The sequence below is a fragment of the Anguilla rostrata genome, chromosome 12 (assembly GCF_018555375.3).
Source record: "Anguilla rostrata isolate EN2019 chromosome 12, ASM1855537v3, whole genome shotgun sequence".
Lineage (NCBI taxonomy): Eukaryota > Metazoa > Chordata > Actinopteri > Anguilliformes > Anguillidae > Anguilla > Anguilla rostrata.
In genome coordinates, this window is record NC_057944.1 from 70,525 (window position 1) to 85,257 (window position 14,733).

The 14,733-nt window shown below is 38.8% G+C and overlaps 1 protein-coding gene across 6 annotated transcripts in view; it reads right to left on the bottom strand.

The window, feature by feature from the left end:
- The window catches only part of entr1 (endosome associated trafficking regulator 1), a 63,140-nt gene that overhangs the window by 868 nt on the left and 47,539 nt on the right, over positions 1 to 14,733 (bottom strand). For 5 of the 6 annotated variants that reach the window (XM_064302821.1, XM_064302820.1, XM_064302817.1 and 2 more), the window contains 2 exons: positions 14,634 to 14,696; positions 11,780 to 11,919 (listed from right to left, as the gene is read on the bottom strand). In XM_064302821.1, coding sequence (XP_064158891.1) covers positions 11,780 to 11,919; positions 14,634 to 14,696 — 203 coding nt within the window. The remainder of the gene's footprint in view (positions 1 to 11,779; positions 11,920 to 14,633; positions 14,697 to 14,733) is intronic. The other variant, XM_064302818.1, reaches the window with a different exon arrangement.

The following is a 14,733-nucleotide window of genomic DNA, read 5'->3' on the forward strand; positions in this document are numbered from 1 at the left end:
TGCGATCTGAAAGGTAACCCGACATTAAGCCAAATACAAGTGCTCCTGCACGGGAGTGAGAATGATCCCCTGCCACAAACCAACTGTTTCGACTTGCGAAACACACATTAAATAACATTCTCATAAATTATTGCTTTGATCAGTCATGATTCAAGGTGTAGTGCTATAAGCCATGCACCACAGTAAAACTCTTTGCAAAAAAAAAAAAAAAGTCTTGATCAGTAAGACCACTAGATAAATAACAAGGCAGTCCTCTTCCCCAAAGGAGGGCTGAAATTGATATGCCAGGTCGATGATTATGGTATTTTATAATCCAATAATTATCCACAACAAGTCAACTGCTAATACTGCAGGGATGATGTTGACCTAACTGAAAGCCCCCTCTGAGCTATAAGCAAACAATCCGCTCAGTCCATTGCACAACAAAATAAAACCAAGTGGTTTGACTGTTCCTAAGTGAATTTAGGGTGTGTGACGAGTAACCACTATGAACACAAAGAATCTCTCCAAAGGGACACAATTTGACCGAAATATAGGGCTTAGTCAAAAACAGAATGAGTAAATAAATAATATTTGTTTTGTGGGGTTTCAAAAGGTACCACTCTCAATGGAATAAGCTTCTGGAAGTAGAATATGACTGGGGGAAAAATATGCACGGTAATAGAATTTGGAGAGGTTTGGTGCAACTGTGGTGCACAGAGAGGTTTTGGGGACACCATTGGGAAAACACATGCCAAATTCACTGGTGTGATCAATCCTCTCCAAACCTTTATCCTGATTTGGAAAGGATTGATCACACTTTTGTGTGAACTTTGATGCAAAAAAAAAAAAAAATTGTCTCGATCAGTAAGACCACTAGATAAATAACAAGGCAGTCCTCTTCCCCAAAGGAGGGCTGAAATTGACATGCCAGGTTGATGATTATGGTATTTTTTAATCCAATAATTGTCCGCAACAAGTCTGACACTGCAGGGATAACCAAATTGACATAACCATAATATAAGCAAAATAAAACCAAGTGGTTTGACTGTTCCTAAGTGAATTTAGGGTGTGTGACGAGTAACCACTATGAACACACAGAATCTCTCCAAAGGGACACCATTTGACTGAAATGTATACATCCTGGGGTACGATTTGGAAAGGAAATATGATTTTGTCAGTATCAGAAGTACGTACAATTACTACTGAATAAATAAAAAACAATTTTTGGATTTCTTTGTAGTTTTTCTGGATAAATATGCCCTGTATGTTTACTTATGACCCCGTATGATCAGAAGATTTGGTCATTTTGGTACAAATGTGCTCTTTATTTCAAGCTTTGAACCATGTCTATACTGCATATAATTGTGGAGATAATGGGGTTTATTTAAGACAGGAGGATTCTTACAAAACCCCTTAGGTTTTAAGGGGTTAAACTGAATTTCTAATAATTACATGTTGCATCAACTGTAGCTGTATCATCCCATACTATTTTTCTATAGCCAAATATAAACACAACCTACAAATAGACTAACCTAGTTTGTTAGCCAGCCCACAATGAAGAACCCAAGTCAACATTTTTTCAGTAAACAGGTTTTAAACACCAGTATTTTTTTTAAAATTACAAATCTTATGAACATATCAAAAACAAAAATGTTTCTGTCCTACTCCCAGTACTTTTTGATATTTTCCTACCCTATATAGTGTTCAAAATCTTTTAAGCACAACTCAGAAAGATATATTCATTTCAGTACAACTTATTATCACAAAAAAAGGCCAGTATAGTTTTTTTTTTTAACCAAATTTACTTCAAAACGGGGCAAATTTTTCATTTAGATGGGGACTAACGTTGCACATGGGTATACATTTGATACGATAGCATCAAACTGAGCCACAACTCACAGGCAGTAGCCACAGGCTGCATTTTGGATGCTTTTGTAACTGAAAATAAAGTGTTGTGGGTCCACAAAATCTGATCCTTTCAGCTTGAGTGTTGTCACAAAGATCTTCAGACTTGTCACATTGAGGTGGAGGAGCTGCGATGCTTTAACTCAAAACAGTCAAAGTCTGGTTCAAGTCTGTTAAAGCACTTATGGGGATGGAGGATAATAGGCGAGCTGTTTTACCATAAGATGCCAACACCTTGCAGCGTGAGTGTGTCACTCTGGCCAAGCATTTTGCTTCAGTATGGGACCAAGTGGACCATACTATTCCATCTGAGGAGGATGTTGCTCACAAGCTGTCAAATGGTACCTCTCCTGAGCATCGGGCAGGTCAAAGCTAGACTCTGCAAAGTTAATGCGGGGAAGGCAGCTGGTCCAGACTGCATTCCTTCTTGGGTTTTAAAGACTTTTAAAGAAGAACTTGCGCCTGTGTAATTTGATGTTTTTAATACATGTATCCAACAGAATATTTTTCCAAACCAATGGAATGAAGCTTTGGTCAAAACTGTTCCCAAAAAAGCAAAACCCAGCTTTCCACCTGACTACCATCAAATTTCATTAGTCAGCTGGGTTGGCAAAGTGTATGAAGGGATCCCAAGGGATGCCCTTCTGGAGTACACAATTTCCAAAATTGCCTCATCACAACATGGTTTTATGGCTAATAGATCAGCTGTCACTGCTCTGATTCAGATCCTGCAATGCTGGCACGAAGCACTCAATAACAACCCCAAAATGGATGTTCATGCTGTTTTTGTAGATTTTTCCCGTGCTTTTGACACAATAAAGCACTCTCAATGGCCTCATACACTGGCTGACGTGTGTCAGACACCCCCTTTGGCTCACTGTGAGGAGCTGTCTGAGTGACAGAGAGTGTAAGGTAAAATTTCAGTTTTCCCAATCAACTCTGTTGTCCCCTCACAACTGGGCATATTCTTCCATGGCGTGCACACAGGTGGAGTTGTAAAATTCCACTGCCATACATGAGTGGAGGTGAGTGGAGCCATAAAATGCCCCAGGATAGGGATGGCAGCTGAAAGCTGCATGGGACTGTCTTTTGCAATCTTCAAATGGCTTATCCTCCTGGAAGAGTTGGAGAATTCAGATGACAGGATATTACCCTCTTGGAGCTGTGGCCATACCACGTGGAGGGTCAAGAAGAACTTCAATTGGGGGCCATAAACTGCTGCTCTGCAATCCATGGACAATGGCCCAGGCTCTCCTGGGTCAGACAAAACTACTACCATGGACTGAAAGAATGCATCATATGTATTTGCATGCAGATAACTAAGGATATGATAAACGTGGGGGATTGTGAATAATATCATACACAGACAAGCACACTGAACGGGTATGACATGGTATGTGGGGTTATGATCACAAGCATGTAAAGCATAGTATATTTATACATAGGTATGCCTACATAAGTGTCTGGGTCACAGATGGGTCACCACCATGGACTCCCATAGAGAAGTAAGGAGAATTGATAGGTAAAATCATAGGATCACGTGCCATCGTACAAAGTATTTTATTACTGTCACTGGATTTTGATACTTCTTTGCCTACAGAGTAGGGGGGAAATACAGTTTTTCTCTTTCTGGAGGAGTAGGGGGGTTTCTTGGTGGGGCAGATGTTACCAGCCTATTCATGTCCAGACCTTATTTGGGCAAACCCAGGGAGCTGTGGGGTGTGGAGGGCTTTCTCAGGATTGGATTTGACGGAAGTCCAAAGAAACTTTTGTGGCGTTCCTGTGTGTCTGATCCCTGTGCAATACTTGCCGGTGTTCCCCAGGGGGGGCTAATGTCCCCATTGCTTTTTGTCATTTGCATCAACAGCCTGGATTCACTTCTGCCACCCTCTGTTATCCCAGTGAAATATGCCAATGACCTCAGAACGCCTCGGATTTTGTGGTTGAATGGGGACAGGAGTTTTCACTGCCAATGAATGGAGCTAAGACTATGGATATGGAAATTAGTGCCAGGAGAGAGGACAACATCCCCTCTCCTCCGTCTCCAATAATTACTGGACAAAACATCAGTCTCCACGTTTAAACTAGTCGGTGTCATAGGATGCCCAAATCAAGTATATGCTCTCAAAGGATCCATTACTTCAGTGTTGCCAAAAGAGCTGGTCTCCCATGTGACGTTCTAAAACAAATATACCTGACTTTTATTTGTCCAATTCTTGAGTATGCCAGCCCAGTTTGGGGTGGGCTGACAAAAGGCCTCTCCGAGGAGCTGGAGAGGGCACAAAAACGATGCTGCAGGATCATGGACGGAATCGTCTTCTTCACTTCCATCACTGAGTGAAAGGCGTGATGAGGCCACCCTGCGCACCCTCAACAACATATTCAAGGACAGTTCACCCCCCCCCCCCCATTGCCTGCAGCCTCAACACCCACCTACTCGCTTTGTTGGCTCAGGGAATTCGCAGTGCCCACGAGTAGAACCAAAAAACATAAACTTTCCTTTATTCGCAAGTCCGGTTCCTCCTCAGGAGCAATTTCCAAACAACTAAAGGTACCACAAGCATCTGTACAAACAATTGTATTCAAATATAAAAATCTTGGGACCACACAGACACTGCATCGTTCAGGAAGGAGGCACAAATTAACTCCCAGGGCTGAACAAGCTTTGGTCCAAAAGACAACAATAAAGGAACAGTTGAAGGAGTTGGAGGCATCAGGTACCAAAGTATCTACATCCACCATTAAGAAAATCCTACATCCCCATTACCTTTAATGGCTATCGTGCAAGAAGAAGCCCCTACTCCAAGACCAGCATAAAGAAGCCAGAATGATTGCAGGTGAATCACCAGGGCCCAGGAGTTCAAAACTTTTTATCTTAATCTGATCCGATCAGATTATGAAATCCCATATTTTGTGATCCAGGATCAGACAAAAACCAGATTTTGTCCCAGTATTTCAAAGCAATTCAGGATAGGATCATCCTGATCTAGATTCAGACTTGTCAAGATTACCAGATCCTGATTATCAGTGCTTTAAAGCACTGGAACATTACTGAGAAAGATTACGATTTTCTAACCTGCAAATTATATATAATGTTCGGGGGGCTTTAAAGGTGCAATATGTAACTTTTTGAGTGTCTATTTTTATGGCCCTACAACTGTAAAGAACCTTTTATTTTATTTATTTATTTATTTTTTAATCTAAAATCTTTTAGCTCTGACAGCTCTTGATACAAGGAAAGCAGTTTGTATGTGCTAACATTTTTGTAATTGATTTAACCCCTTAGTGCACAAGCCAAATATTGCCAATCCTTGCCCATTTAGGGGGTACCCAATTTAAAGCTTTATAACTCCACAGAGACTTGAAAAATGGCTTAAATGAAGGACAGTTGTACAATTTACAATACTAACGCAGATTAGTTTATATTCATAATTTTTACAAAAAATCAAAAATGAATTTGCACTTTTGCAATGAAATACTGAGAGATTGCACATATACAGCAGGTTAAACTATACATGTCCTGGATCAAAAACTTCTTGACCACAAGTTCGTAAAATCTAAGGGTGGATATGTAGAACTACTAAAGATCTATGAATCAATTCGATTTGGAGATGCTGGGTACTAAGCAGTGTAGCCAGCATCTCCAAATCTCTCCAATATGTAAATTATGCATTGCTGTAGATCACAACATATTCACGTATTTTACTACAAATCAACTGTTTTTACTCAAGAAACTCACTGTTGCATCATTTTCAAGTGGGAATTACAAGCTTTCCGTCAGTACAGTGGTCTAAAATAAATAGGGGTCCAGAAACATATCCAGAATCTTTCCAGAAAGGGATATAATGCTTTTCGTCCATTGTAAAGAATACAAATGAGCCCCTTATGAAGGTTTAAGATGAAACATTGCTTTCAGATTAAAAAATAATGCAAAAATATTATCATACTGTGGTACAGTACCTAAATGTGCAATAATTAACTCTTGCATGTATTTCTATACTCTGTGCTCTCATATGTCCTCTCGTATGGGGATGAGACAACATGAAAACAATTTTCAACCATCCACGACGTTTTGGCAGTGTTCCAACTCTTACATCATCACTGTTGCAAGCTTCACAAACACTACACCCTAACTAACGCTTACACTACAATGTGAAATATCCACATTATATAGGGTAAACGTCCCTATTAAGCCCACCAAATCCGCTTTTCAGACATTTTTAATGTATAATTGCCCCAATTTAAGTGACTTTCATTTTAGTTAAAATGAAAGTCTAATCTCTCATTTGAAGTGTCAATAATTCATTTATACCAATTTCTAATGTTTTTATTGTTTAATTTGTCAAAATATGTCAAAAGTCTGGCATGGGCTTAATGGGTACCTAATGTACCATTTAAGCCCATGGGTGTTCCAAATAAGCCCACTTCATGATTTGTTGATAAATAAATATATATTTAAAAAATCTTAACAATACAAACTTGTTCTATTCAAATCTGTAATCTCTTAGCTCTCAATAGCTATTTTCATTTTGTCTCCACTCCTATCCTATGGCCTGTAAATGGCATTTGAAATAGGCAGTGCCCCTGGGGGACACTGTGGTGTCATCATCACCCACCGCAAAAAACCTTGGAGTGGTGATGGACAACAGACTGTCCCTCTCCCAGAACATCACGGCGGTGAGTCGAACGTGCAGGTTCTTCCTGTACAACATCCGGAGAATCCGCCCCTTCCTCACCACCTACGCAACCCAGCTCCTGGTTCAAGCGATGGTCCTGTCCCGCTTGGACTACTGCAACTCGCTACTGGCTGGTCTGCCAGCATCCGCCATCAGACCCCTGCAGCTCATCCAGAATGCTGCAGCGCGTCTGGTCTACAACCTCCCCAGACATTCCCATGTCACCCCCCTGCTCACTGACCTCCACTGGCTGCCTGTTATGGCTCGCATCAAATTTAAGTCCTTGGTGCTTGCATACCAGGCAGCTAAGGGGTCAGCACCAGGGTACATTCAGAGGATCATCAGACCCTACACACCAGCCAGACCTCTCCGTTCTGCCACCTCTGGACGCTTGGCACCTCCCCCTCTTCGCGTCTGCACTTCCCGCTCCCGTCTGCTGTCTGTCCTGGCCCCTCGCTGGTGGAATGACCTCCCGTGATGGTCAGAACAGCAGAGAATCTCACCACTTTCAAACGCAGACTGAAGACTCATCTCTTCAGGCTGCACCTCTCCCCACCCCTCCCTAGCCTATAGTTCAGCTCATTGTACCTAGCTAGGATAATTTGATTATGTTAGTGTATCTGGTAGGATTGTTTTTGTATGATTAGGTGTGATTCCAGTGCTAGTTTGTACTTTGTACTTGGTAGGATTCTTGCTGCTGAACAAGCTTACTCTACAGGGTTGGAGTCCTGATCGATGTGGTCACTTCTGGCACTACGATCCTTACTTCACTCTAGTGTTTCTTTTGCGCCTCTACATCTTGAAACCTATGCACTTGTTGTACGTCGCTCTGGATAAGAGCGTCTGCTAAATGCCTGTAATGTAATGTAATGTAATGTAATGCATGACCAGCCTTTTTGCTGTGTTGTCAACACAGAAAAAGCTAAACGTACAACATGCCTTCTTTGGAATGTAGCCAAAAAACTATTTACAAACAAAATCAAAACTATAGTGGAAATTGCTCTTCAATACTTTATCTTTCAATAAGTGTTTCAATATCCTTTTGTCTGTATCTCTATCCTATGGTGTGCTGTTGGCATTTGAAATTGGCCAAAATTTCTGGTCCAGTCAGCTGGTTGAAAGTGCAGGTGTTTTTATGAAATGCTCTTTGAGGTGATTGTATCGTTTTAGTAAGGCTATCATTTGCTCCATGCTCCATCTTAGTAGTGTAACATAACATAGGTTATAGGGTGGTCTAAGCTTTATTTTATTTGTTTGTTTCAATCTTTTGCCCACGTTGTGGTTGTCTTTGTCTTACGCTAACAAGTCCTTCATGGCTTTCATCTTGTTTTTGTACAGATTTTCAATGACTTCATGATTGCGCAAATAGAATGTTCCAGATCCCTACAGCCCTGCTTTGCAGAGGATGAACTTGCGCTTCTGTCGTGCGTGGACATGAACTGTAGTTCTTTCGTGATTTAGTCATCTTAAACTAAAACTCATCTGAAAAGTAAAGATTAAAAAAATATTGCTAATGTTAAGATAGAACACAGGCTTATCCAGAATGAATTGACCTATGCAATATCACTGATATTTAAATATGGGTATTAATTCTCTGAATTATGGAGCTGATTCATCGGGTGAGGTCAAAATTAGGGAGGAAAATGGTTTAAAGGTCAAAAGGGAGACAATCCCCATTGAAACACAGTAAAGTGGGCTTAATGGGAACAGGTGGGCTTAAAGGGAACATCAGTGACTTTATGGTTAAAAGACAAAATATTTATTCTACTCACGTGACATTAAAAAAACAACTATATGAAATAAATCTATATATGGTGCAATAACATAATATGAAAAGTATAAATTGATCATGCAGAGAAGTAATTAGCTATACTCATTTACATCCACCCCAGACAGTGTGATTCTTTTGCTAGAGTCCCCTTTAAGCCCACCAGGTAAAAATGTTAATTAAAAAATAAATAAAGATAAACATACACATTTATTGTCTATTTAACAGTATAATAATATAAACTGCATACAAAAATATAAACTATACATGCTTATCATGCTTTATGTCATTGCAATGAACCATACTATGTAACTACTGTATTGATTCAGCATGTGGTCTGTTTGCTAGTGTGCTAAAATTTCAAGATTTCAAAAGAAACAATATTTCTAATTCAGGTAATATTCTAACATATGTCTCATTCAAAACACTAATCACTTAAATTTTGATAACAAATGAGTACTTACCAAAAACATGAGTAGAAATATACAAAAAATGTTATTTTCTGAGGGTACCAAAATCACCTAAGTTTTTTTGCAACTTCTTCTGGAATCAGCAGGCACATGCCACACATGTGCTTCGATAACTCAATATCGACAAATGTGATTGACTTACAATAAAAAGTGTAATTTATGTAACAAACAGCTTCATTTGAAAAAACATCACACAGCAAAAAAATATGAAGTAGTTTTTTAAAAATTTGACTCAGAAGTAGCAAGTGGGCTTATATGGTACGTGGGCTTAATAGGGACATTTACCCTAATACCACAAACCTATTTAAAGACTCTCAATTTCATAAATAACGTATATAACCGAAGTATTTTGAGAAGTAATACATAGCAATGAATGAAATCTTATCTATGTTCAGTAGACGGAGACAGAGACAGTAAATAAATGATACTGTTCTTTTCGCTTCTGTTTTGCTCCAGAAAACAATGTCAGCTAGGTCTATCAGCAAACATATGGCTTAGCTATGCTCAGAAGTCCTCAATAATAGTAATAATAGTATTTTCCAAGAATTTACAAAAAATCATTGACAACGTTTTGTTAGCAGCGTCTTTGTTTTACTTCTACCACAGAGTACGCCTAATTGAATGCGATGATAAGAACATTTTCGGTTACGCTGACCTATAAAATACTATTCCAAAAACAGAATTAGACATGTTATACATCGTTATAAAGCTTATACTCTCACCTACTGAATAAATGAATTGTCAATCAAGCCAGACTGTACTAAAAAGGGCGACGACGCCGTAAACAACAGGTGTGGTATTACGCACAGCTATTTTGGAAGATACCCAGGCGTCACAAATGCGCCTGTATTTCCCGAATGGATCTCTACACGTAAAACCAACAGTAAGGTTGTATATTTATTCAATATTTAGTCCCAGATATTGACTGTAGAATGACATAGTATCATTTGAACAAACTTTCTTGTTTATTATGTTATTCAGTGAGCAGCGTTTTCACTGCTGTATAGGCATATCTTAGGGCTACTGTCGGGTTTATCTTGTTGCTATGATAGAATATGATTTTTTAGTGGTGAAAGAATATTTTTTTATGAATGCCCAGATAGACAATATTGTCCATTATGTCATGGGTGGGGGGTGTAGTTGCAGATGAGACTGCAGGGAGGGGGTGCGTGTTAAATGAACGACCAGAGCGACAATGGTGGCGCTGCGAAACTCCGTATTCGGCATAGTTGTTGTGTATCGTCTACTAATGACACTAAAACAACGTGTTTCTGTTTTTAACTCATACTTTGGTTGCAGTAGCACCGAATGTCTGAGTTCATTAATCTCGGCACGCCGGCATGCCAACCAGTAGGGGCTTTGCGCTAAGAGGTTAAAAGTCATAAAAGGTTTGTTTGTAAACATTAAAGCAAAACAGGCTTGTATTTTGATAAACTTATTATTTGGTTTAATGCAGTGTTCTGAGAGGTAGGCTAGAGGCCACTGTGAATGTGACAGAAAAAAAGTAAATAAAAATTTTGTAACCACTGAGCCTACAAATAATGTATAATTTTAATTTACAAATGCTACCATCTTTTTTATATTGAAATGTACTGTATACTATATTTTGTTCTGGTAATCCACTCTAAATCCACCCTTCTACTGGGGTCAAGGTAATCCTGATTTTTTTGATCCCAATCCTATATTAAAGTTTTGAACTATGCATTTTGAAGATTTGAACCAGATTAAAGCTAGGATTTGATTACCTGATCTGATCAGATTCCAAAGTGATCCCAATCCTGTTTTTTGGTTTTGAACTACCCATTTGCAGGATTTAATCCAATCCAATAGTCCAAATCTGATCAGATCACTTTTGAATTCCTGGGCCCAGGATGAAGACCTAGTCTTTTAGAGGAGTGTTCTCTGGTCAGATGAAACGAAAATGATCAGCACTATGCATGGAGGAAAAAGGGTGAGGCTTTTAATCCAAAGAATACCATCCCAACTGTGAGGCATGGGGGTGGGCAGCATCATGTTGTGGGGGTGTTTTGCTGGAAAGGGGACTGGTGTACTTCAGAAAATAGATGGCATTACGAGGAAGGAGGATTATGTAGAAATACTGAAGCAACACCTCAAGACATCAGCTAGAAAGTTAAAACTTGGTCGCAACTGGCTCTTCCAGCAGGACAATGATCCTAAGAAGACCTCCAAAGTCGTAACAAAATGATTTAAAGACAACATAGTGAAAGTACTGGAGTGGCCATCACAAAGCCCTGACCTGAATCCCATAGAAAATGTGTTTTCACTTTAGCTAGGTATTTACTAAGACTGGTTATGTAAATGAGCACAGCCGCAGCAAATTTAAATGCACTGCCAGTAGACACATGTTGTTCCAGCGAGAAGAAAAGCTGTATGGGAGGAATATGTTGGGCAGTTCATTTTGGCCTCCATACTCTTGCCATCACTCTGACATGCATACCCAGTCAAAGCCCCAGAAGGTCTTTAAACCTGGCTAGAAGTCCAGTACATGCACCGCAAACTTATGCTGTGATTCTGGCCAGTGTGATTACAATAAACTTACACTTTCTTCAGTAAAGTGTTTGTTGTCTTGGTGAGTTCCTGCATCGTCCTGACTTTGACGTCACGAAAAGAAGCTGGGTCCAAACAATTGTTTGATTATAAATCTAAAATTGTGGAGTACACAGCCAAATAAAGGAAAAAATGTCTTTGTCCCAAACACATTGGAGCTCACTGTGTACATTATTTTATCAACCCTCACGTACATAAATCAACCATAGCTTACTTCAGTAGAACAAAGCCAACAGGTTCCCACTAATGACAATCAGGGCTCACTACTGTTACTGTACAGTACAACCTGTATACATAGCACATGCCAGACAAATTTATAATAATTCACTCATGTCATCACTTCATTTATTGCTCTTGCAAGAACAGACTCATTTCAAAATGAGATTATTACAAATATATTTGTAATTCACCTGATGGAAGTCTGTGCATTGTTGGCAGCTTTGCTGAGATATTCTGATGCAATCTGTGCATTTTGTTTCATGGCGTTCAAAGCAGTTGTTTCTGCAGCTCGAAGTCTCTCATTATCACTGCGGTACACTTCCAATTGGTCCTGAAAAATTAAAATATTGGCTTTAAAGTATTTCACAACATGAGTTGTGGTTCTAAAGTGCAAGTTAGACAAGCAGTCCTACTAATGGTTTCAAATGGCACCAGTGGGGATTCTTGGTTGATGTGAGCTGTTAAAGCAGGCCTGGTATGATGTGGGGAGTCATTTACACCTGCATAATTAACCATTTTCAATTGAGCCATTTAACAGACACTTTCAGCAAAAGGTGTGCAGAAGTTTCCACCCTGATTTACCAGTAACCATGCATTAGAGGTCACTTGTCAACGACAAGGCTCAACATATTTGTTCCCATAAACCAGAAAGCATAGGAGTAAAGGAAAATCTTTTTTCAGAATGCCAATGGAGAAACAATCATAAATATACAGTATAATCCCATTACGTAACACCCCTCTCAGTTGTAACACGTTTATATATTTTCCAAGTCTATATAATGCTCCCATCTGGAGTTATAAAGCCTTAAACATAACACTACATAAATGATGTAGATCACATTGTCTGCTGTCACACATGGTTACTCACCTTCATGCTGAGCTAATAGTTCTTTATTCTGTCTATTAACCTCTTAGCGCAAAGCCCCTAGTGGTCGGCATGCCGGTGGCCCGAGACTACTAAACTCAGACATTCAGTGCTACTACAACCAAAGTATTGTAGTAGCACTGAATTAAAAACAGAAACACATTGTTTTACTTTCATTAGTAGACGATACATGACAACTGTGCCGAATACGTAGTTTCACAGCGCCAACATTGTCGCTCTGGTCGTTCGTTTAACACGCAGCCCCTCTCTGCAGTCTCATCTGCAAATACACCTTCTTTCACCACTCAAAAATCTTACTCCGTCATAGCAACAATATTAACCTGACAGTAGCCCTAAGATACACCAATACAGCAGTGAAAATGCTGCTCACTGAATAACTAAATAAACTAAAAAAGTTTTTTAAAAAGATACCATGTCATTCTACAGTCAATATCTGGGACTAAATATTGAATAAATATACAACCTTAGCATTGGTTTTACGCATAGAGATGTCCCTTTTGAGGCTGAGTGGTCATATATTGTCTTGTACAATCCGTTTGTGAAATATTAGCGCATTTGGGATGCCTGGGTACCTTCCAAAATTGCTGTGCATAATACCACACGTGTTGTTTACGGCATTGTCGCACTTTTTAGTACAGTCTGGCTTGATTGACAATTCATTTATTCAGTATGTGAGAGTATAAGCTTTCTAACGATGTATAACATGTCTAATTTTGCTTTTGGAATAGCGTTTTATAGGTCAGCGTAATCGGAAGTGTTGTTATGATCGCGTTCACTTACCTATTTACTCTGTGGTAGCAGTAAAAGACGCTGCACCTAACAAAACATTGTCAACGATATTTCGTAATTTCTTGGAAAATTCTACTATTATCGGGGACTTCTGGACATAGCTAAGCCATACGTTTGCTGATAAACCAAGCCGACATCGTTTTCTGGCATAAGACAGAAGCGGATAGAACTATATCATTGATTTACTGCCTCTGAAGGGGTCTACTGAAAACAGATAAGATGTCATCATTGTTACGTACGTAATACTGCTCAAAATATTTCGGTTATATACGTTATTTTTGAAATTGAGTGTCTTTTAATAGGTTAGTGGTATTTTATAATGAGGATATTTCACACTGTAATGCAAGCGTTCATTGGTAGTCTAGTAGCATTTGTGATTCATGCAACAGTAATGACGAGAGCGTTTGGACATTGCCAAAACGTGGTGGACGGTTGAAAACTGTTTTCATGTCGTCCCATCCCCATACAAGAAAACATACGAGAGTATAGAAATGCATACAAGAGTTAATTATTACATATTTAGGTAATGTACAGCATTGTGTGACAATATTTTTGTATTATTTTAAAATCTGATATCAATTCATCTTAAACCTTCATAAGGGGCTCATTTGTATTCTTTACAATGGACGAAAAGCATTATATCCCTTTCTGGAAAGATTCTGGATATGTTTCTGGACCCCTATTTATTTTAGACCACTGTACTGACGGAAAGCTTGTAATTCCCACTTGAAAATGATGCAACAGTGAGTTTCTTGAGTAAAAACAGTTGATTTGTAGTAAAATACGTGAATATGTTGTGATCTACAGCAATGCATAATTTACATATTGGAGAGATTTGGAGATGCTGGCTACACTGCTTAGTACCCAGCATCTCCAAATCGAATTGATTCATAGATCTTTAGTAGTTCTACATATCCACCCTTAGATTTTACGAACTTGTGGTCAAGAAGTTTTTGATCCAGGACATGTATAGTTTAACCTGCTGTATATGTGCAATCTTTCAGTATTTCATTGCGAACTAAAAAAGAGCAAATTCATTTTAGATTTTTTGAATTTGTAGCACTTTATTTCTTCCAAAATTATGAATATAAAGTAAACTAAGCTAGTATTGTAAATGGTACAACAGTCCTTCTTCATTTAAGCCATTTTTCAAGTCTGTGTGGTGTTCACATCTGGAGTTTTAAAGCTTTAAATAGGGTGCCCCCTTTAGGTTACAGACATGGACGGTCACACAAGAAATCGAATTTGGCAAGATGATGGATAATCCATACCTTTGATAATATATATATATATATATATATATATATATATACATTCAACATAATATATTCAACATATTCAACTATTCAGCATGGCAGAAAAATATATACCTGCAGCTGAAGAAGTTCTTGTTTAAGGTTTGAGGCATTGGTTTCAGCTTTAATTGCTCGTTTCTGGGGAAAAAAAGGATGAAAGTTTTTTTTTTAAATA